The sequence below is a fragment of the Sinohyriopsis cumingii genome, chromosome 2, assembly GCF_028554795.1.
Source record: "Sinohyriopsis cumingii isolate HCF-2022 chromosome 2, ASM2855479v2, whole genome shotgun sequence".
NCBI lineage: Eukaryota > Metazoa > Mollusca > Bivalvia > Unionida > Unionidae > Sinohyriopsis > Sinohyriopsis cumingii.
The window spans coordinates 165569840-165596248 of NC_142962.1; the positions used below are offsets into that span (position 1 = coordinate 165569840).

Genomic DNA, 26409 nt, shown 5'->3' on the forward strand with positions numbered 1-26409 from the left:
AGTAGAAAAGGTGTTTATGATGGTATTAAATTAGAAAAATTGTTTACAATGGTATAAAGATAGAAGAAAAAAAAATATGTATAATGGTATTAAAGTAGAAACTCGTTTATAATGGTATTGAAGACACTCCTGTATGATAAACTGCTATCACTTACTATAAAAATACAAAAATTCAACGTACGTCCATCCGACATATTGATAATTCATTATAATGGTTTTGTTGTAACGTTTGTCTTCATCAAAATAAAAACGCATTTTTAATGATAACCATTACAGTAAAATATTGTCGTGCATTTACAGTGATAAGCAAAAGCTTTTTTGCGAAAAACACTTTAGTCATTTATTCTTGAGAACCTATAGAATTCATCCCATGTAAGAACAAACAGGGATATTTCCATTACGTTCCCTCCAAGCTACTTCTGCCATTGAAGTCTTGTACTTCTATGCAGACATTATAGAAATATCTTTACGGATAGTTTTTTTGTGCAGATGTTATCCATAAATATTCGCATCGAGGCTTAAACCAGACGTCATGCCATGAGAAGTGTTTCATACCACTGTCTTTCCTAAGTTATACCTATGTATACATTTCTCATGACAGGTGCAACCCGTTTTGCGGCCCTTTTCCCAGTATTCTCTCTTGTGCTGTTGACTATTGCCGTAATACTTGGCATTATAGGGAACCTGAAGCAAGACGTCCGGACCCTTCTGGCATCTGTTGTCTCGGTGCTAGCAGGTAACCGTCTTTTTCAGAGCAAAGTATTACATCAAACAGGAAAATTTAACTAGTCAATGCAAGTATTCAGAAAACAGAATGAAGTACAACTTAACGAAAAATAATCGTTCAACTATTCCTATGCTATACAGACAAAGGATGAAACAAGTCATTAATAATTAGGATTTTTGTATCTATCCGTTACCTAAGCTGTGCAAAACATAAATTATATAAACAAATTTTGTCCAAGCTGCAGAGAATACATCTGTGATCCTCACTGGCAAACTTTATTTTATTAAACAGCATGGATTATAAGCCAGTAAATTCCTTCTTGTCTTCCTAATCGTGTTAGTATTTAGTGATTAGTCATCTTATGAGATTATTAGTAAAGAATGTTAATATCCTTCTAGATCCGTCATATATACACTATAGCCACGACGGTCAGAATCCTATAATACATTATATACACTATCGCCACGACGATCAGAATCCTATACGCATATTATATACACTATCGCCACCACATCAGAATCGTATACATACACTATAGCCACGACGGTCAGAATCCTATACATATATATCATATACACTATCGCCACGACGGTCAGAATTATACACATACCTTATATACACTATAGCCACGACGGTCAGAATTATACACATACCTTATATACACTATAGCCACGACGGTCAGAATCCTACACATACCATATATACACTATTGCCACGACGGTCAGAATTCTACACATACATTTTATACACTATCGTCACGACGGTCAGAATTCTATACATACATTATAAACACTATCATCACGACGGTCAGAATCATATCGTCTTAAAAAATATACCAAAGGGTGACAATAATACTCAAAATACTCTAGACCCTACCTACATTCTGCCACATATGTACGTCTGATAGATAGATATATAGATAGATAGATAGATATGTAGATAGATATGTCTATGGGAGAGGGAGGTAGGTAGGTAGATGTATGGATGAATAGATGGATGGTTGGATAGATGGATCTTTGCCTTTACTGTTCGAACACTGTTTCGTTTATAACTTCCAGCTTTCAGATTACGGCAACAATCAGCAGTCTTTTAAACTGGTTAAAAAAATCAATATGTAAACCGTTTTTTTTCCCAATCCATATAAGGTAAATTTCTTATTTTGCGAAAGATCAACTTGTTTGGCTAAAGTGCCATATCCTAGATAAGCATGTTTAAGCAATAGGTCAAAGCTGAATTAGATTAACTATTATCAAATCTGCAAGTTTTGGCATTCTTTTTAAAAATATAAAATATTTACTGCCCACGAGTATTATGTACTGCCCAAACGTATTATTTACTGCCCACGATTATTATGTACTGACCAAACATTTTCTTTACTGCTTAAAGGTAATATGTAAACTATACGTTTGGGCTGAAAATATTATGTTTGGTCAGTACATAATACGTATTATTTACTGCCCACGAGTATTATGTACTGAACAAACGTAATATGTAATGCCCACGGGTGTTATGTACTGCCCAAAAGTAATTTGAGTGCCCACGAGTATTGTGCACTGACCAAACGTAATATCTACAACTCTAACGTATAATTTACAACCCTAAAGTATAATTTACAACCCTAACGTATAATTTACAACCCTAACGTATAATTTACAACCCTAAAGTATAATTTACAACCCTAAAGTATAATTTACAACCCTAAAGTATAATTTACAACTCTAACGTATAAATTACAACCCTAACATATAATTTACAACCCTAACGTATAATTTACAACCCTAACGTATAATGTACAACCCTAACGTATAATTTACAACCCTAAAGTATAATTTACAACCCTAACGTATAATTTACAACCCTAAAGTATAATTTACAACCCTACGTATAATTTACAACCCTAACGTATAATTTACAACCCTAAAGTATAATTTACAACCCCAACGTATAATTTACAACCCTAACGTATAATTTACAACCCTAAAGTATAATTTACAACCCTAACGTATAATTTACAACCGTAAAGTATAATTTACAACCCTAATGTATAATTTACAACCCTAAAGTATAATTTACAGCCCTAAAGTATAAATTACAGCCCTAAAGTATAATTTACAGCCATAAAGTATAAATTACAACCCTAAAGTATAATTTACAACCCTAAAGTATAATTTACAACCCCAACGTATAATTTACAACCCTAACGTATAATTTACAACCCTAAAGTATAATTTACAACCCTAACGTATAATTTACAACCGTAAAGTATAATTTACAACCCTAACGTATAATTTACAACCGTAAAGTATAATTTACAACCCTAATGTATAATTTACAACCCTAAAGTATAATTTACAGCCCTAAAGTATAAATTACAGCCCTAAAGTATAATTTACAGCCATAAAGTATAAATTATAGCCCAAACGTTTGGGTCATTATTTGGATGCTGAAACTGCTTATGCACTGGCGAAATGTAGAATTGGTTCAATCGAACACAAATACCCACTTAGGGAGATATAAATATCAATCGAACATAAATACCCACTTAGGGAGATACAAATATCAATCGAACACAAATACCCACTTAGGGAGATATAAATATCAATCGAACACAAATACCCACTTAGGGAGATATAAATATCAATCGAACACAAATACCCACTTAGGGAGATATAAATATCAATCGAACACAAATACCCACTTAGGGAGATATAAATATCTATCGAACACAAATACCCACTTAGGGAGATATAAATATCTATCGAACACAAATACCCACTTAGGGAGATATAAATATCTATCGAACACAAATACCCACTTAGGGAGATATAAATATCTATCGAACATAAATACCCACTTAGGGAGATATAAATATCAATCGAACATAAATGCCCACTTAGGGAGATATAAATATCTATCGAACATAAATACCCACTTAGGGAGATATAAATATCAATCGAACATAAATGCCCACTTAGGGAGATATAAATATCTATCGAACACAAATACCCACTTAGGGAGATATAAATATCTATCGAACATAAATACCCACTTAGGGAGATATAAATATCTATCGAACACAAATACCCACTTAGGGAGATATAAATATCTATCGAACACAAATACCCACTTAGGGAGATTCAAATATCTATCGAACATAAATACCCACTTAGGGAGATATAAATATCAATCGAACATAAATGCCCACTTAGGGAGATATAAATATCTATCGAACATAAATACCCACTTAGGGAGATATAAATATCAATCGAACATAAATGCCCACTTAGGGAGATATAAATATCTATCGAACACAAATACCCACTTAGGGAGATATAAATATCTATCGAACATAAATACCCACTTAGGGAGATATAAATATCTATCGAACACAAATACCCACTTAGGGAGATATAAATATCTATCGAACACAAATACCCACTTAGGGAGATTCAAATATCTATCGAACATAAATACCCACTTAGGGAGATACAAATATCTATCGAACACAAATACCCACTTAGGGAGTTTCAAATATCTATCGAACATAAATACCCACTTAGGGAGATACAATTATCAATCGAACATAAATACCCACTTAGGGAGATTCAAATATCTATCGAACATAAATACCCACTTAGGGAGATAAAAATATCAATCGAACATAAATACCCACTTAGGGAGATTCAAATATCTATCGAACACAAATGCCCACTTAGGGAGATATAAATATCAATCGAACACAAATGCCCACTTAGGGAGATATAAATATCAATCGAACACAAATACCCACTTAGGGAGATATAAATATCAATCGAACATAAATACCCACTTAGGGAGATACAAATATCAATCGAACATAAATACCCACTTAGGGAGATACAAATATCAATCGAACATAAATGCCCACTTAGGGAGATACAAATATCAATCGAACACAAATACCCACTTAGGGAGATATAAATATCAATCGAACATAAATACCCACTTAGGGAGATACAAATATCAATCGAACACAAATACCCACTTAGGGAGATATAAATATCAATCGAACATAAATACCCACTTAGGGAGATACAAATATCAATCGAACACAAATACCCACTTAGGGAGATACAAATATCAATCGAACATAAATACCCACTTAGGGAGATTCAAATATCTATCGAACACAAATACCCACTTAGGGAGATATAAATATCAATCGAACACAAATGCCCACTTAGGGAGATATAAATATCAATCGAACACAAATACCCACTTAGGGAGATATAAATATCAATCGAACATAAATACCCACTTAGGGAGATACAAATATCAATCGAACATAAATACCCACTTAGGGAGATACAAATATCAATCGAACATAAATGCCCACTTAGGGAGATACAAATATCAATCGAACACAAATACCCACTTAGGGAGATATAAATATCAATCGAACATAAATACCCACTTAGGGAGATACAAATATCAATCGAACATAAATACCCACTTAGGGAGATACAAATATCAATCGAACATAAATGCCAACTTAGGGAGATACAAATATCAATCGAACACAAATACCCACTTAGGGAGATACAAATATCAATCGAACATAAATGCCCACTTAGGGAGATACAAATATCTATCGAACACAAATACCCACTTAGGGAGATACAAATATCAATCGAACACAAATACCCACTTAGGGAGATACAAATATCAATCGAACACAAATACCCACTTAGGGAGATATAAATATCAATCGAACATAAATGCCCACTTAGGGAGATATAAATATCAATCGAACATAAATGCCCACTTAGGGAGATTCAAATATCTATCGAACACAAATACCCACTTAGGGAGATATAAATATCAATCGAACATAAATGCCCACTTAGGGAGATTCAAATATCTATCGAACACAAATACCCACTTAGGGAGATACAAATATCAATCGAACACAAATGCCCACTTTGGGAGATACAATTATCAATCGAACACAAATACCTTTTTAGGGGGATACAAATATCAATCGAACACAAATACCCACTTTGGGAGATACAAATATCAATCGAACACAAATACCCACTTAGGGAGATACAAACTCTGTCAATGAATTGAAAATATTATAGTTCCTAGGTACGGCAAGCAGTTCAGATAATTATACATTTATTGTGATAGGCTAAGGTGAAATTGTTTTAACACATTAACCCCTAGCGACGAGTTAACGTGGCAGGAGGTAGTTGCCTACTGCCGAGCTCTGTAGCCTCATGGCCATGCATGATACGCTAAAGTGTGTGGTATTATACAAAGGTAGACAGATGTAGCTCTACAATGATACCAAACAATTTGGAATTTCTAGTTGCACTACAAAATACGGAAGAAAAATCCTCATTTTTTGGACCCGATATTTTAAACCCAAAATTCGCCCGTGGTCGGAATCCGATTTTATGTCCGGATTTTAGACTTTTTGGTCTCAGACCTAAGGCAAACCGGTATGAACTGCAAACAGACGGATGAACCTTTGCAAAAGTAGGATAAGATATGCATTTGGAATAAAGAGTGGTCTCCATACAAAAATAATGGCTCCGTTTAGAAGAAAATAAAGCAACAACAAAAACCAAAACAAGAACTCCAACTTTTACCCTTCTGCTCATGCGCGAGCAAAATAGCCAATGAAAATGATGTTTCTAACACAACTAGGCAGTATGTTATTGAACGATCACCTGGGATTTGGTGTTTTCGGATCTATTCAGAAGTAGCTTTCAAAACGTGTTTCCTACTCGAATTTAAGGCGAAAACGACGGAAACCTCCAGGGATTAATGTGTTAATTAGCAATAATTCGAACACTTGCTACTGAATAATTTCTATCATATTTGACATAAATGAAACGAATCAGTTTGCAGCTTCAAAATGTTGATGACACTAGACAGTTTTGATTGTCTTGAAATACTAACCTAAATGAGTATCCATTTTTAAAACTAACATTTAATTTTCTTGAGAAAACATTAAAAGTATTGATATTTGTTCAAATAGCCCCAGTATGCGATACAATTAAATACGAGTTCTGTCAATGAAGACTTTCATTGCTTGAAGTCTCAATAGTGCCAGCACGAAGTGCTTCTTTCCGTCATAATTTGTAGACAATAAAGTTGCATTACTTTTAATGATGTGTGTAGGTCGTCAACTTCTCTCTTGCTACTGAAGGTCATATTCTGAAGAACGTTTTATTAAATTATTCACTTTAAAGTTTGATGGGTTTTTCCCCCAGAATTGTCCGTGTTATAAACTGCCAGCTGCCGAATTACACAGCAAATAATGCCCGAAGGGCGTTATGTAAGCTGTGTGATTCAGCAACTGACAGCTTATAACAGAAAAAAACAACATTAAACTCACATAATTGCATATCTTTATAAATTTACATATTAATTTTTTTGTTTCATTTCGTTTTTTTTACAGATAACTTCTGTAAGTTTTAGAGTTTTTTTAGCGTATGAATTATTGTTAAGGGCGTCTGCTGCGTAGCTATTTACAGAAAATGGGATTTTTTCTCGGCAACGTAATAGCTTCGTCAACATAAACAAAATTATACCAATCTAAGGTTTTGAGCATTAAACAGCATGGTCTAAATCTTGTATCTAAATTGGCACATGTGATGTGAGTAGGAGTTCAATATTCAAAGCAAAGTATTTATTGTTTTGTTTGATACACGAATGACTCTTGGATTTTATACTCTCTTAAATTCATTATGACTTTGCTCAATCGTTATTGTCCAGACACGTTAGTGACCAATTTTCCTTTCTTCATATGTAATTTCGTGTTCATTTACAGTTTAGGCTACGTACAGGGGTTACTTACAAATGAAATTAAGACTATCGTCGGTAAATAATTATAGTGACGGCTGTCAAATAGTCAAACAGTGCAATCCACCGGCCATGACAGTTACCATGGAAGAGTAGCGTGATTTCTTCCCCTCCCCATCGTAACTGTCATGGTCGGTGTCTTGCAGTGTTGGACTGTGAATCCAACTGTTACAATGTTAGTTTTTGAACCCTCTTCCTCCCAGTCCCCGTATCCATTTACCTAACGTTTAAAATTCATTTGTAACGACCTGCGGTTAAAGTGCTGTACAACATAGCCCCAATGTTCTTTTTAGCAGATTTTGAGTTTCCCAGCTTTTTTTTCCAACCTAATCAAATAAAGAATTATCTTTAGAAAGTTCTAAAATATATTAATTGATTCTGTCAAATCGATTGATGAAATTTTCGTAATAAAATATAAGCCCACCCTTTTTAGTTAGCTTCAAAGGCATGCAGTGTTTACATTAGTTACTTTGTACGAGACTATTTATAGAAGTATAAAGTAGTTTTTCGTACAGTTTATGCAGAAATTAACGCATTTGGTTCTGATCACATGGTTGTGTTCTGCCCAATGGAAGTCTTCCCTACATTTATCAACTGATGCAACTGCAATTATAGCGAGCATGAATGATTTGCGTTGTTTCAAAACTTGAGGCTCTAATTCGCTACCAATTGACGGCACGCTTTTCATACCAAAAAAAGGAGCACTTCTTAATCTCCGTATCTGTCCCTTGCTGTTCTGGTAGGTCTCTGACTTTCGGTACCCTCATCTGAAATAAAATGGGGGTTTTAAAATTTGCATTTTAAAATTGTGTTGGGAGTAAGAATTGATATAAATTTAAATGAATTCGTTTTTATTTATCTATACTACACAGGTTTGTCTTTGGCTGTGGGCATTACACTGTACATATCTGCGATAAACGACGAGGTTGGACACAGGTCTAAAGAGAAGGCCGGGAAAGCGGAGTTTACGTATGATTATGGCTGGTCGTTTTATTTCGCCGGCATCGCCTTTATCCTCTCCGAGTCTACAGCCGTAGTGTACATAACGCTTTACATGCGGAGAAATTCTAGCGCGGACGATATGGTGCGAATCATTCCAGGACTGGAGGGCAAACTTGACTCAAATACATCAGAGAAGGATCACCTTGGTGTTTCCAACCCGACCATAATTCTTTAGTGTAACGTTTGCTACGTGGTAACGAGATATCTTTAACCTTAATGTTGCTTCGTCCATAATGATCCAGACGAAATGCAAGAATTTTTGTCTTCCAAGTTCAGATTGGTGCAAATAATTTGCATCAATTATAATATTGACGACATCACGATCGGGTCGTCTTTTAAAGACTGCTGTGTTGATTTATATTCGGTAAAATAAGAATTACATCAAGCAAAATATGAACGTTTTGAAATATTCAATGGTTATGTGATACGCTTTTTCCTGTTTCAGAATAACTGAAATTTAAACAGGGGATACAATTTCTTTATAAAATGATTTGTTCCCCCCAGAATGCAACATCAATAAAGACAAGTAGTTTTTCTTGCCATTTTTGCACTTCTTGAAGACACAACTGTACTTTTCTTTCTTAGGCATATGTGTAGGAAGCCACAATCACCATGACGACTGATTAACGGATTCAACGGAACTAGGGTATTTTGAGTTTTCCATGCCAGCTGCAGGTTGATGAGGTCTATGTTTCTTCTATGCACTAAATGTTGTATTGTACTTTTGTGCAAGAAAACTAATATTTACATTTCTCCATTAAATCTGGTGTTTTGCCTTGTTCTCTTAAATAGTTCTTGGCAATTTAATATACTTATACATGCTCTGTATATATACATTTATGCATACAATGTGTAAATTTATACATACTTTGCATACATTTATGTATACAGTGTATACATTTATGCATACTTTGCGTACATTTATGCATAATTTGTGTATATGCATATTGTGTGTACAGTTATGCATACTTTGTGTATATTTATGTATTTTTTGTGTACATTTCTGCATACTTTGTGTACATTTATGCATATTTGTGTACATTTATGCATACTTTGTGTACATTTTTATGCATATTTGAGTACATTTATGCATACTTTGTGTACATTTATGCATATGTTGTGTACAGTTATGCATACGTTGTGTATATTTATGCATATTTTTGTGTACAATTATGCATACTTTGTGTACATTTATGCATATTTTGTGTACAATTACGCATACTTTGTGTGCATTTATGCATACTTTGTCTACATGTATGCATACTTTGTGTACATTTATGCATATTTGTGTACAATTATGCATACTTTGTGTACATTTATACATATTTGTGTACATTTATGCATATTTTGTGTACATTTATGCATAGGTTGTGTCCATTTATGCATACTTTGTGTACATTTATGCATATTTTGTGTACATTTATGCACATTTTGTGTACATTTATGCATATTTTTTGTACATTTATGCATATTTTGTGTACATTTATGCATACTTTATATACTTTATAGGGGCCCCGAGTGGCCGAGTGGTCTAAAGCGCTCTCCGTTACGGATCACTGCCATCTCACCTCTGTCTGCATGGGTTCGAGTCTCGGATTCGGCTAATGTGGGTATGTGAGAAAGCTTGCCAGTAGCTTCTCGTGGGTCGGTGGTTCTTCCCGGGGTTTTCCCGGGTTCTTCCTCCACCATTAATACTGGCCGCCATGCATAGACTATCGTGTGCTGAAAAATGGCGTTAAATCCCACAACAACAACAACATATACTTTATACATCCTTTTTATAGTTCTATGATTCCAGTAAGGCGTGTTATATAAACGTTTTATACAACAATTTCACTAAACATACACTCATGTAACGTTTGTAAATTCATCGCGTTCTTTGTTTATAATTTGTCTCCTTAGTTTCTGTTTTGTAACTGCCATCGACAAAGACTCAGTAGGTCCAACGCGCTAAGGGTTGGTAAAATACAATCTTACACAAGTCGTTAACACTGTTTAACATTTGTCCTGATAAATCCATGCAATGCACGATCCCTGTTATTCGCGATATAATTGTGTTCTATTTTAATCTCGTATAGATTTATTTATTAGATATCTCTGACTGTCCTCAAATACATTTATTATCCCAAATATATGCACTAAATGATAACATTCGTGCAATAAATGCATTATAAAGCAGTCAATAATAATATTTGGATACAAAACAGAGTTACATAATTTTAATCTCAGTTCTATTTGATATGTGATTGTTTTGATTATTGTAGGATTGTTCTAATGACAAGATTATAATAATCGTAATCGTTATTAGTGGAATAGGAACGGCTGAGTGGCATAACATGGATACAGTAAGTGGAATGTGGAAGGCTGTGTGGCATATGGATACAGTAAGTTGAATCAGTGAAGACTGTGTGGCATAACATTGATACCGTAAGTGACCACGAAGTAGAACGATCTCTCCGATTGTTATTCTTCCTTCTAGCTCAGAGATTACCACGACATAACTAACTGGCTGGTTTCTACGAGCATGCGAATGTCTCTGATCAGGACATTTTGTGCCCTGGACGGTCTGTGGTGCACAAGAAAGGAGATGAACTTTCTTGATGAACAGCGAACGTGCTGCAGTTCTGAGATTTACGCTGCTCGCGTTTCTGCACTGCCTTTGCAATTCCATTCACCGCTCCAGTGGCCTAGTGATTAGAGCGTCCGCCTCGGATGCGGGAGATCGCGGGTTCGAACCCCGGCCGAGTCATACCAAATACTTGTTAGGGCCGGTCGGCCTGGTGTCAAGATAATGTGACTGGGTGGGACATGAAGCTACATGTCTGCGGCCTGATGCCCCAGTGCTAGACATCACTATAAACTGCCATACTGCAGATATCGTAGTGATACGACTGAAAGTTTTTGTAAAGCTACGTTAAAAATCCGAATCACACAATTCCCTTGAATGTGAATGAGACTGCGCCAGGGGGAACAACTCTGTGCAAGATCTTCACATGTTTCAGTGTTCAAGTTTACAAGGTAGACTTGAGGGTGCCTTGAATCGTTTCTTTTGAGCTCCTTGAGATCGTTTTACTCTCCTTCGTCTCGTCGTGGATCTTCTTTAATCGTCCACTTATCATCTTGATATCATACGTCGTGGATCTTCCTTGGTCGTCCTCTTATCATCTTGATATCATACGTCGTGGATCTTCTTTGGTCGTCCTCTTATCATCTTTTATCATACGTCGTGGATCTTCCTTGGTCGTCCTCTTATCATCTTGATATCATACGTCGTGGATCTTCCTTGGTCGTCCTCTTATCATCTTGATATCACACGTCGTGGATCTTCCTTGGTCGTCCTCTTATCATCTTGAAATCATACGTCGTGGATCTTCTTTGGTCGTCCTCTTATTATCTTGATATCATACGTCGTGGATCTTCTTTGGTCGTTCTCTTATCATCTTGATATCATACTTCGTGGATCTTCTTTGGTCGTCCTCTTATCATCTTGATATCTTACTTCGTGGATCTTCTTTGGTTGTCCTCTTATCATCTTGATATCATACGTCGTGGATCTTCTTTGGTCGTCCTCTTATCATCTTGATATCATACGTCGTGGATCTTCTTTGGTCGTCCTCTTATCATCTTGATATCATACGTCGTGGATCTTCCTTGATCGTCCTCTTATCATCTTGATATCATACATCGTGGATCTTCTTTGGTCGTCCTCTTATCATCTTGAAATCATGCTTCGTGGATCTTCTTTGGTCGTCCTCTTATTATCTTGATATCATACGTCGTGGATCTTCTTTGGTCGTCCTCTTATCATCTTGATATCATACGTCGTGGATCTTCTTTGGTCGTCCTCTTATCATCTTGATATCTTACGTCGTGGATCTTCTTTGGTTGTCCTCTTATCATCTTGATATCATACGTCGTGGATCTTCTTTGGTCGTCCTCTTATCATCTTGAAATCATACGTCGTGGATCTTCTTTGGTCGTCCTCTTATCATCTTGATATCATACGTCGTGGATCTTCTTTGGTCGTCCTCTTATCATCTTGATAGCATACGTCGTGGATCTTCTTTGGTCGTCCTCTTATCATCTTGATATCATACGTCGTGGATCTTCTTTGGTCGTCCTCTTATCATCTTGATATCATACGTCGTGGATCTTCTTTGGTCGTCCTCTTATCATCTTGATATCATACTTCGTGGATCTTCTTTGTTCGTCCTCTTATCATCTTGATATCATCATCGTTATCATCTTGATATCATAAAACTATAAGATGTGCTGCTATTAGTTTTTTGTTGCTGTCGTTGTTTCAAGAACGCTGTCTTAAAAGTTCCACAAAATAAGTGGGGGATACATGGTTTTCTTGGGTTCACGAAAACAATTACGATGCAATTCAGATTTGAAACGTTACATATAAAATATTGTCAAAACAGGGCCATTGCAGAAGCGTAAGGTTCTTGTATGTGGTTCTATTAAACGCATGAATGTAAATTTATGTTCAATGTATTATACAGGTGAAAAATTAGCATTTGACTGATATCAAACAGTCTTTATACCAATGTACAATCCGCATATCACCCTTGCCACAGTACTGAAACTACTCTTCTAAAAGTAGTTAATGACCTTCTCTCTCCTTTGGATAGCAGAAAGATTACAGTCCTCACACTCATTGACTTGTCTGCAGCATTTGACACAATAGACCATGATATATTACTTCACTGTCTCCAGCATGTATTTGGCATTCATGATACAACCTTACTGTGGTTCAAGTCCTACTTGGTCAACAAATTGTGTCCACAAATGGAATACACTCCAGTCCAGTTGATCTATGTTGTGGTGTTCCACAGGGGTCTGTTCTTGGACCTGTTCTCCAAGGTGTAGGGACGTGCATTTCTGATGTGAAATCATGGATGACATGCAACACGTTGCATATGAATGATGATAAAACTAAGGCCATTCTGATTACAACACAAAGACTTTCTCATTCACATCCTTTACCTCAAACAATAAATATCAGTAACACCAACATTAAATTCACACAGTCAGTACGAAACCTAGGTTTTACTCTGGACAGTACTCTCACATTGCACCAACATGTCATGAACATATGCAAGGCTGCATATCTTGAGCTGAGACGCATCAGCTCCATTCGCAAATATCTTTCAGTTGATGCCACTAAAAGACTTGTGTGTTCATTAGTACTTTCAAGACTGGACTAAACCTGTCAACATTACATATATGTATGAAATTTATTAGATAGGACACAAGCGGATCAAAACTGATGATTGTTTTGAACACTACAAGAGAATTGTCGAGCAAGTCACGTGATTACTAAATTATGAGAAAATTGTTGTAGAGTAAGTCACATGATAATTAGAACGCGCAGAAAAAATAGATGTAGAGCAAGTCATTTGCTATGTGAATATTAACGTATGAGTCTGTTTGTAAACATATGAACATTGTCAGTTTTTTTCGTGGAAACAACACCAAAGGCGTCTTTACATGCTTTAAAGTTTATATGAGAGCTATGAAAGATGATTGGCTGACGTACCCACATGAGATGCATTGAAGTTATATAAATACTCTCCACTCTAGAAAGATGTTTGGCTGACGTACCCACCTAACATGCATTTAAGTTAAATAAATCTTCTCAACCCTGGATAGATGCATGGCTGACGTAGCCACCCGAGATACAATGAAGTTAAATAAATGTTCTCCACTCAAAATAAATATATCTTCGGTAAAGTTCAAACCCTCGTGAAACGATTCATGCCCCTTTCCTCCTATGCCCTATGTCCCTTTCCTCCTATGCCCTATGTCCCTAGCTCTTTTATTTCCTTCGCACCAATTAAGATATTGACGGTTATAATTTCAATATACATACGTTTTTAATAAAATTTCATAACTTCTATTTAAAAGATTAATTTTGTCTTTAATTCTGGTTCTTACTTTTCAAGCCATTCGCAAAGAATTATCTGTAGAACATATGCAAGATACACTGACCTAATATTTGTCTGCATCAAAAACGAGGCATCGAGATCGTATCGTGTTTGAAGTCTATGTTTGTCTGCATCTACAAGGAGGACAACGAGGCAATGAGATCGTATCGTGTTTGAAGTCTATGTTTGTCTGCATCTACAAGGAGGACAACGAGGCAATGAGATCGTGTCGTGTTTGAAGTCTATGTTTGTCTGCATCTACAAGGAGGACAACGAGGCAATGAGATCGTATCGTGTTTGAAGTCTATGTTTGTCTGCATCTACAAGGAGGACAACGAGGCAATGAGATCGTATCGTGTTTGAAGTCTATGTTTGTCTGCATCTACAAGGAGGACAACGAGGCAATGAGATCGTGTCGTGTTTGAAGTCTATAATTAATAGTGATACGAATGAACAAATCTGATAATATAAAGCTTGAAAGTTGGTTTGACAGCATACAGAGAGAGAGAGAGAGAGAGAGAGAGAGCAGATTATCGCGGGCCCTGACATTCTAAATGTTCTTCCAAGTTACATGCAAAGATTTTTTTCATTGTTACATCCTGTAAGGCCAAGATGATATTCGCTGTTGAAATATTAAACCCAACAGATTAAAGCAGTCGTCTGTTACAGCTTTATTTCAAACTTTAATGGCTGTCTTTAGCTACTACTTTGAAAGTGATAAAAATGTACACAAAATCTACTGACATGAACACTAGATGTATCCAAGACAACGCAATGAGCTACAACATGCAGCATATATACTTCTATGTAGTTTTCATAAAATTTATCAAATATGTTTCTTGACGAAGTGTTTTCTCACTCTCTCTCATATCCTCATTAGCACGAATTAATACAAGGAATTGGACACAGTACATTTTACACAGTACTTTTACACAGTACATTTCCACTCCTGTTCAAATCTCTGTGGCCTGCCCAACGCACATTCGTGTGTCTAGTCACAAGTATCATCAGATTCAGACAAAGGGTTGTCCAGTAACAATGCTTCTCAGGCCCCCAAATAGTGTTCTGCATCTGAAAAAAATGATTCCTCGAACTGTAATACATTTATGTGATATCCGCGTGCGTGCGTGCGTTATATATATATATATATATATATATATATATATATATATATATATATATATATATATATATATATATATATATATATATTCAAGAAATCAAATTATATTATATCTAAATTAAGTCAACATTTATCAAAACTATGGTTTTAGACCGACTCTAATCTAGTCTCGTAACTGTAGCATTGGACTAAGGAACATGACAGGAAAGGCACATTCAGCCTATCGTTGCTGTTATTTATGTATTAATTAGGCTTGTCAAAGAACATGTGACTTTTAGATGCAAAGAACGTTTGATCTTGAAATTAGTATCAAAATGAAAATTGCATATTTTATGGCTGAGTTTGTTGGTAGGATTTAAACAGTACTTTCAACACGTTATTAACTATAACTTACTGTGGCAAAAGAAGTTATATATCTTCCCCAAAGGATGCGGAGGCAGTCGACCAGGGCTGGCCGTCTGTTGGGTAGAACCCGCGATCTTAGGTTTCCTCACTAAACGTAACGATGGCTCAAAGTGAGAAGTTGACTTCGGCATGGATTATATATGCTGGTGTTAAATATTACTATTACATTAATTATGCAACAGTGGCTAGCATGAACACGAACATTATGTAACTCACATCAGAAGAAATGCCTAGCATTAACACGAACGTGTATCATTATGTAATTCACATCAGAGGAAATGCATAGCATGAACACGAACGTGTATCATTATGTAACTCACATCACAGGAAATGCCTAGCATGAACACGAACGTGTATCATTATGTAACTCACATCAGAGGAAATGCATAGCATTAACACGAACATGTATCATTATGTAAGTCACATCAGAGGAAATGCATAGCATGAACACGAACGTGTATCATTATGTAACTCACATCACAGGAAATGCCTAGCATGAACACCAACGTGTATCATTATGTAATTCACATCAGAGGAAATGCCCTACTACTCGATAAAAGCCATTCTGACCGACCATACTAATATTGGCTGGAATATTTCATCCATGAGATGATGCTATAAACGTTGATGTTACCCGCGCCTGAAGAGACGATCGTTGTTGTTCATGGTCCATTTGAATCTCTCCCCGAGTGTCATCTCTTTTTCCTCGTCCCGTATCTGCCTCTGCAACATGGCTTGCCGGTACATAGATGATCGCTCTCCATTCAGTATCTCCCTAAGCGTCTGATTCACTTTGATCTCTGAAAACGAAGTTCACTGCTTCAATATGTGTGCGAGTTGTTAGCCTTGGTTGCTGAGCAGTGTATTATATTAAGATACTATCTTATGCATTTAATATCCATGCCAAAGATTCAAATCAAACTTTAATCACCGCCACACTTTACATTTATATGCAATGGTGTAGATAACAGTATCTCAAAGGAATGGATACAATTTTATAATTAGTGATGTTCTGGAACTAATAGTGGATTTATAACTAACAACAAAAATATTTTCCAAAATATATTTTCTTCATCTACAAAAGTAAAATATCGAAGTCTTTTGTGACATGTAGGTAATCAATGTTAAAATTGTATGCTTAATCATTAATTATTTCATAACATATAGTTATCTAGTAATTAAAATGTAATTACTATTGTGAGTTTTAAACAAATTTGGTTTACAACCGCTAAATCTAGAAACTCTTAACCAGACTTTAAGCTCCTAATGATGGACATTGTATGGCTGTTTCTGGAAGATGGATTACTAATGACTGATATTTACATTAAGCATATGTGTAAATATTTATCTGGTTTATTTAACAAAGGTGTTCTTTACTTTCCCTTGATCCCAAAATAACTCGTAGATTTAAACACGGATATCACCAACAGAACGTAATTCTAGATTTAAACTTGATTATATAAAATAAAATCCAGTTATGTGATTGGCTTTAAGTTAAGTCTAACTTCAGTGATATCAAACCCTTGATGACTGGTGTTAAGTCCTAGGGGATTAATCTACGTAACAACAAACGCAAATTTCCAACGTGCATTCTGTAATCGAAAAGAAAATATTTCCCTAAAATACAGAGACAAACAAAGTGAAAGAATTAAATATAAATTTTAGTATGGTATGAATTCCTAGAGTTTCCTAACTGCATCATCAATTTAACAGTTTCTCTAACAGCTTTCTGAATCAAACAGGAAATCTCACGATCTTTTTCCTGTAGGACTACTAGTGACTGTCTTGGGTCAACCTGATTAGAATTAAGAGAATGTGTGGAATGCCTTCCATACTCAACGTAAGGCTCTGTTTGAATATTAAAGTATTAGGATTCAAGTAGTTTTCAAATAATATATTTGAGCAAAGGTCAATTCATACTTTTATATTACTGTTTGACTATCAAAGGACCGCACTCTCAAGTTTCCCAACTTTATCTAGTGTTACGGATATCCGTATCATCTATTTAATTGATACTTTAGTTTTATCATCAGTCATTTAGGTTTACGCCAGTTATATTTTAATTCTTTACCTCAGTGGCTGGCTAAAACAATAATAAAGTACATGTAAACTACGGTGTATCTCATTCATAAACCGATCGTTAAGGTCAAGTCAATAACTGTGTCGGTCAAGTATTTGATGAAAGTTATGAAGGTAATCTAGGGAGTGTATTTACCCTGGAAGAGCTATAACGAACTCCTAGTTGTTGATTGGTGCAATGGTTCGAGAAGGCCATAACATGAGTGAGTTCATTTGAAATAGTACGATTTAATAGTTCCATAATCATTCAGTGCATATGAGTCTGTTTATAGGATGCACATATTGAGACGTTAACATTAGAATATATGTACCATATATTCTGTACTTCATTGATACTCGGTTCTGCAGAGTCGTTGAGAAGAGATGGTGATTTATTTATGTGCTCGTTGGATTTAGCGGAGGGGAAATTTTTAATTGAAACAGTCACCACGTACTAGATTATGTGAATTTTTCAAGGACTTGAATATTTAATTTTTTCAATCTGATTATGTGAAACTTTCAAGGACTTCATTAATATTCTACATTCACGGTATTACATTGAAGTACAAGTATTTGGATTTAGCGCGTTTGCACATAAGCACTTTAGAACCTTCATTTTGAACACCTTTGGACGATTTCCGAATAATGGGAAATTGATAGCTCAATTTAGGATATTCTAGAAATTATTTTTAATTCTTTCAGTTTGTTTATTTTAATATTTTATTTAAATAAGTTTATATTCTTGAAAATTGAATGATTGCTGTGTTTACCTTCCTTGTCACTTAAGTTTAAAAGCCCCTAGACGTAACACTAGTTATGTGCATTTACAGTGAAATCGTCCATACAATGTCAAGAGAGTATTATACGCATTATTTTCGATGCAAGTCATCGAGATATTTGTATCTGACTCTGTGTTACTAGATATTTGTATGCCTTCAAAGTGTTGCCAAGAGCCGTGGAACACTACCAAACTACCCGTCAGTGCACCGGTACCAGAAGTATGCATCAACTCCATGACAAGGTACCGGTCATAAATAATCCGTCCTGACAGACTTTCTGAAGGAGTAGAGCATACGAACATTGCCACATCCTCCACACAGCCCTGATTTAGCTCTAAGTCAATTTTGGCTAAATTATCAAAGATTTAATGAGAGACAGATGATTATTGAAAGTAAACATGTAGTTGAAAGTGCAGTTTTCTAATGTACAAGCAACATGCCAAAGCGTCGATACGAAATGGCATTTGATATTCAAATAAGACTGAGAAAGCGTCTAGAGGTACATGGGGAGTACTTTGAGAGATGCACTAATATAATGTTCACTAATATAGAAATCTTTTGCACAGTGCATTAATAGTCAGATTTTTTTTAAATGACCCTTGTATATTGACAGTGTTGCATACCAACCTCTTCAATTTCGGAATCGTACCTTTCTGTGAAATGGTCTGTTTGAACATTTCGTAGAGAGTCACGTTCCTCTGAAATTCTTCACCTGTCGTGTTGACATATATGTACATGTAGCAAGATGGTTCTTCCGAGATAGTTTGTACAACGTGAAACTTGTTGAATGGGAGCTAAATATATAAAGGTGTAATAATATCACAGATCAAATATAACATGATTTTAAAACCTATATTACAGATACAATACCGTATCAAGGTAAACCTATATTACAGATACAATACCGTATCAAGGTAAACCTATATCACAGAAATAATGCCATATGAAGCTAAAATTATATGTTATAATGCTCTATGCAGTCAAAAGCTGTATCACAGATACAATACTCAGTGAGGTATAAGATACAATACTCAATGAGGTATAAGATACAATACTCAGTGAGGTATAAAAACCCATATAAGATATAGTACTCTATAAAGTTTAAAACTATATCACTGATACAATACTCAGTGAGGTAAAACTAAATATAAGATAGAATACTGTATGACGTTAAAAACTATATCACAGATACAATACTGTATGAAATTTAAAACTATATCACAAATACAATACTATATGAAGTGAAAATCTACATCACAGATACAATACTGTATGAAGTGAAAAACTATATCACAGATACAACACTCTGTAAAATTTTAAAACCGTATCACATATACGATACTCTATGAAATTAAAGCTATATCACAGATACAATACTCAGTGAGGTATAAAACAAATATAAGATAGAATACTGAATGACGTTAAAAACTATCACAGATATAATATTCTATGAGGTACAAAATACTATAAGATACAATACTGTATGAAATTTAAAACTATATCACAGATAGAATACTGTATGAAGTGAAAAACTATATCACAGATACAATACTCTATGAAAACCGTATCACATATACGATACTCTATGAAAACCGTATCACATATACGATACTCTATGAAAACCGTATCACATATACGATACTCTATGAAAACCGTATCACATATACGATACTCTATGAAAACCGTATCACATATACAATACTCTATGAAAACCGTATCACATATACGATACTCTATGAAAACCGTATCACATATACGATACTCTATGAAATTATATCACAGATACATAATTCAATAAAGTTAAAAACTATATCACATATACAGTATGTATGAAGTTGACGATAATATAATGTCACAGATACAATATCGTATGAAGTTCACAAACTAAAATTGGTATTATTTTGCGTTGCGGACTAAAACTTGAATTAACATTAGGCCGTAAGTTTGGCATTTTGGACTCAAACGTGAAATCCTGTTAAAATGGTAAATATGTTTAATATTGATGGAAAAGGATAACAAGGAAGTGGTTAACCTCAAATGGGGCTATAATGTTACATTGTTAAATAGTTGACCTCAGTGTGGGGCACTCCGAGTACATTAGGAAATTCTATGTTAAAACGTGTCTATAGGTTTAACATTGTGGTAGACGCATGTGAATGAAAGGGACAGTTACTATTGATGCTATGTAAGCATATCGGTGTAAGAACGTTTGACTTCAACTGGCTATATGGCCTCAAATGGCAATTTAACATGTCGGTCACACTCTAGATTCAAACGGGAGTTTTTAACATGTCGGTCACACTCTAGACTCAGATGGGAATTTATCATGTTGGTCACACTCGAGACTCAAACGGGTATTTAACATGGGGATTTCACTCTGGACCCAAATGACGCAGTGTGTAGTAATCAATACCCCCCCCCCCCAATATAACATCCACACTCAGTACGTAGTAACCGGTACCAAATAGTTACTATCAACCACCCACAATATACTACCCACATTATGTGTCCAGTGCACAGTGTCCCACACTAAATCAGCCACATACCGTGCGTAGTGACTAATATCTCACACTATACCATCCACAGGCAGTGTGTAGCGATCAACGCCCAGTTATCTACTATCCAACACCCCACATTATACCATCGTGTGTCGTGACATGTCGCCTAGTGGATATATACATTTCCTATAGCTCATATCATATTGGTGTCAGTCGATTTGCATATATTGTATTGATGTGTCGATGTAAGGAACCAACTCAAAATAACACTAAATTGGACATGACTGTGATTAGTAGTAGCATTCAGAAAAGTTAATAAATGTACAAATTGTCAACAACAACAACAACAAAAATGTAAGGGGAAAAATGAACAAAATTAACTGGAAAATGTTTTGGAAAATTTACAACCTACAATTTTGTTTACAAATTGTGAAATAAAGGTTTAAAATTTTAATAATTGAAATTTTACAAATTGTGAAATATAAGTATTGAAGATTTCAAATTTCATGATGATTTCTGAGGGCAACACCCAATCCTTAGTAGCCACCACTCTGCCATCTACGATCCAACACGTGTTTTGGGTATATTCTCTTCATTTAGAATTACAATGAAATTTCATAACACATAAGATTTCCACTTATTTTCCCTCATTTTCTTTCGAAATCTTCAATGGTATTATTTCTTCCCTTCTCTGTTGCTTCCGCACAGTGCATGAGGATGGTGTAGTATTGGGCAGTGGCCACTACGCACGGCGTGTGGGTTCGATAATGATGGTACTGGATAGTAACTGTGGTCACTACGCAAGGCATGTGGATGGTATATGGGGAGGTATTGGTCACTACACACGGCATGGGGATGGTATAATGTGGGTGCTGGATAGAAACTATGGGGTATTGCTCATTATACTAGGAGTATGGATGGCAGGATGTGTTAGTTTTGGTCTTTATAAACTGCATTATTTGGGTCCAGAGTACAACGTCCAGTTAAATTTCCGTCGCGGCACATGTTAAATGCAGTTTGAGTTCCAGTGTCTGCCGACTGCCACATGTTAAACCTAAAGACACTTGAACATTCCATGTCTCGTACGATCCCAGAATTCCCCATACTAAGACCAACTTTATCAATGTAACATTGTAGCCCCATTTGAGCCGCACTTCTAACAGTAAACCTATGAAATTATTTATCACGGTATAAGATGTATTTAACGTCAGCATGATGTAAAACAACAGTTCAAGTTCTAATGAGCATATTACAGAAATTACATAAAACAAATAAGGCATTGTAATGTAACAAGCATGATTAGCACAACATACAAATACATCATAATACATAAGGACAAACTGAACAAAGCACACAATGCATAACTTGAGACATGAGCAATCACAGCATTTTAGAAAGTCAGTGAGTAAAAGTGAATTTATTATTCCGATAAATTAAAAAGCAATTTATATTTTTAAAATAAATATGTAAAAATATTGTTCACAATTGTTGCTGTAAATCGTGTTGAAATTATATAAATCTTATCTTATTACAGGATTTCCATTTTGGGTCCCAGATGTGAACCTAAGGCGTGATATCAATTCCCGTTTGAGTCCCAGATGTGAACCTAAGGCGTGATATCAATTCCCGTTTGAGTCCCAGATGTGAACCTAAGGCGTGATATCAATTCCCGTTTGAGTCCCAGATGTGAACCTAAGGCGTGATATCAATTCCCGTTTGAGTCCCAGATGTGAACCTAAGGCGTGATATCAATTCCCGTTTGAGTCCCAGATGTGAACCTAAGGCGTGATATCAATTCCCGTTTGAGTCACGAGTGCAGGTTATAACCTCCAATATCATTGGATAACGTTTATATTTGATAACGTTATCTTGAAATATATCAGTGGAAGTAAAATGATATCACCACAGTAGCGATACCACTCCTGGAACTACTTTCTTTGTCCAATCAGGAAGTATTTGTCTTTATGCAGTTTATTCAGATCTGCGGTTCCATGCCTTTTTTCTCTCTTAAGATGAATAGATCTTAAAATGTGTAAAGACTGTTGACCCTCTGTGTCAAGACTGTTGACCCTCTAACATACATTTATGTAGGGTTAGGGTTAGGGTTAAAATGTGTCAAGACTGTTGACCCTCTGTGTCAAGACTGTTGACCCTCTAACATACATTTATGTAGGGTTAGGGTTAGGGTTAAAATGTGTCAAGACTGTTGACCCTCTAACATACATTTATGTAGGGTTAGGGATAAAATGTGTCAAGACTGTTGACCCTCTAACATACATATATGTAGGATTAGGGTTAGGGTTAAAATTTGTCAAGACTGTTGACCCTCTGTGTCAAGACTGTTGACCCTCTAACATACATATATGTAGGGTCAGGGTTAGGGTTAAATTGTGTCAAGACTGTTGACCCTCTAACATACATATATGTAGGGTTAGGGTTAGTGTTAAAATGTGTCAAGACTGTTGACCCTCTAACATACATTTATGTAGGGTAAGGGTTAGGGTTAAATTGTGTCAAGACTGTTGACCCTATAACATACATTTATGTAGGGTAAGGGTTAGGATTAAATTGTGTCAAGACTGTTGACCCTCTAACATACATATATGTAGGATTAGGGTTAGGGTTAAAATTTGTCAAGACTGTTGACCCTCTGTGTCAAGACTGTTGACCCTCTAACATACATATATATAGGGTAAGGGTTAGGGTTAAATTGTGTCAAGACTGTTGACCCTCTAACATACATATATGTGGGGTTAGGGTTAGGGTTAAAATGTGTCAAGACTGTTGACCCTCTAACATACATTTATGTAGGGTAAGGGTTAGGATTAAATTGTGTCAAGACTGTTGACCCTATAACATACATTTATGTAGGGTAAGGGTTAGGATTAGATTGTGTCAAGACTGTTGACCCTCTAACATACATATATGTAGGGTTAGGGTTAGGGTTAAAATTTGTCAAGACTGTTGACCCTCTAATATACATATATGTAGGGTTAGGGTTAAATTGTGTCAAGACAGTTGACCCTCTAACATACATTTATGTAGGGTAAGGGTTAGGGTTAAAATGTGTCAAGACTGTTGACCCTCTAACATACATTTATGTAGGGTAAGGGTTAGGGTTAAAATGTGTCAAGACTGTTGACCCTCTGTGTCAAGACTGTTGACCCTCTAACATACATTTATGTAGGGTTAGGGTTAAAATGTGTCAAGACTGTTGACCCTCTGTGTCAAGACTGTTGACCCTCTAACATACATTTATGTAGGGTTAGGGTTAGGGTTAAAATGTGTCAAGACTGTTGACCCTCTAACATACATTTATGTAGGGTTAGGGTTAAAATGTGTCAAGACTGTTGACCCTCTGTGTCAAGACTGTTGACCCTCTAACATACATTTATGTAGGGTTAGGGTTAGGGTTAAAATGTGTCAAGACTGTTGACCCTCTAACATACATATATGTAGGGTTAGGGTTAGGGTTAAATTATGTCAAGTCTGTTGACCCTCTAACATACATTTATGTAGGGTAAGGGTTAGGGTTAAATTGTTTCAAGACTGTTGACCCTCTAACATACATTTATGCAATGGACGAGAAAGCGCCATCATAAATGCCTAAACTAACCCCCAAGCAACAAAAAAGCAAAAATAAAGTATTCACATTTTATATAGCTTTCTCGCGTACCCACCTCGGCCTTGCCTGAGACTCGAACTCACGCAGACAGAGGTGAGATGGCAGTGATCCATAACGGTGAGCGCTTTTTACCACTGGGCCACTAGACACCTCCCCCAATTGTTTAAGTAGCAATTTTAAAAACTCATAATTAAGTGACAATCAAAATTTGGATGTCGCGTCTGTTACCGAAATAGACTGGAAGCTTGCCAGCACACAAAATATCACGTCTAAATGCATAAATCTAAATAAGAATAGGAACCCAAACCCTAATAACTAAACTCACAAAAATTAAAATCTTTTGTTTAACGGTACTATGCTGTGAATTGTGTTGGGCATTATGTCATGTTTCCATAGCACTTCAACCCCAGCACTGTTGGGTATTCTGTCATGTTTCCATAGTATCCCAACCCCAGCATTGTTGAGCATTCTATCATGTTTCCATAGTACCCCAACCCCAAGCACTGTTGGGCATTCTGTCATGTTTCCATAGTACCCCAACCCAAGCAATGTTGGGCATTCTGTCATGTTTCCATAGTATCCCAACCCCAGCACTGTTGGGCATTCTGTCATGTTTCCATAGTACCCCAACCCCAGCACTGTTGACTTATGTCAAGTCTGTCTCAACATAAAATAAAAAAATATACCAACATTTTCCCACTGAAACATTTTCTTAAATGGACAGAATGCACACTGAAGAATTATTTGTGCAATCTAAATTTATAAAATGTCACTGTTCTGAAATCGCGTTAAGTTAAGACTATACAAGTAAAGCAACGAAGACCCTCCCCATCCTTGTCAATAACTGTGTTTCTTAAATTGCCAGATCAATAACTGCCAATTCTGGCATTTGCAGTAAAACTATACTAGTATGAAGGTTGAAGGTAGGCTGCAATGTACAAGCACTAGCTAATAAAGAAAGATAAGTTATTGCAACTTCACCTTGATTAACATCATATTCCTTAATTTACCTTGTTCCATTGATACAATGAACAATCTCCTGCACAAGAACTGATCGTGTTTGTATATTGGAACCACAGCAGACATCGCTTTTGTGCATATTGTTATTGTTTTATATTTAAGTTGCCTAATTCTTCATTCTTCCGTAAATTAACTAAATAGAAGACTATTTATTGTGTATGGGAGCGATAAATGAGGAATGCAAACATTTGTTAGTGCAATTTACCTGGATACGACTGCCTTCGGTAAGCGTTGTGTTCTTCTCCTCTGTGTGGACTTTTACGGCTCCTTGCAACACAGTAATGCTGGTATTTTCAAAGTCTTCATGGACAAAATTTTTCAAGAAAAAACCTGCAAAAGAGCATTAAAATATATTTGATCAATTCCGAAATGTATAAATAAAGAGAT

General features: G+C 35.7%; 2 protein-coding genes across 2 annotated transcripts in view; one reads left to right on the top strand and one right to left on the bottom strand.

The window, feature by feature from the left end:
- Nucleotides 1-9370, top strand: part of LOC149806249 (voltage-dependent calcium channel gamma-5 subunit-like) — a 56785-nt gene extending 47415 nt beyond the window's left edge. The window contains exons 3-4 of the mRNA XM_089937581.1: nt 602-736; nt 8452-9370. Coding sequence (XP_089793707.1) covers nt 602-736; nt 8452-8756 — 440 coding nt within the window. The 3' untranslated portion in view covers nt 8757-9370. The remainder of the gene's footprint in view (nt 1-601; nt 737-8451) is intronic.
- Nucleotides 9371-17690: 8320 nt separating this feature from the next.
- The window catches only part of LOC149806250 (vitamin K-dependent gamma-carboxylase-like), a 46211-nt gene continuing 37492 nt past the window's right edge, over nt 17691-26409 (bottom strand). The window contains exons 8-10 of the mRNA XM_089935484.1: nt 26228-26352; nt 19503-19673; nt 17691-17837 (exon numbers count right to left, since the gene is read on the bottom strand). Coding sequence (XP_089791610.1) covers nt 17691-17837; nt 19503-19673; nt 26228-26352 — 443 coding nt within the window. The remainder of the gene's footprint in view (nt 17838-19502; nt 19674-26227; nt 26353-26409) is intronic.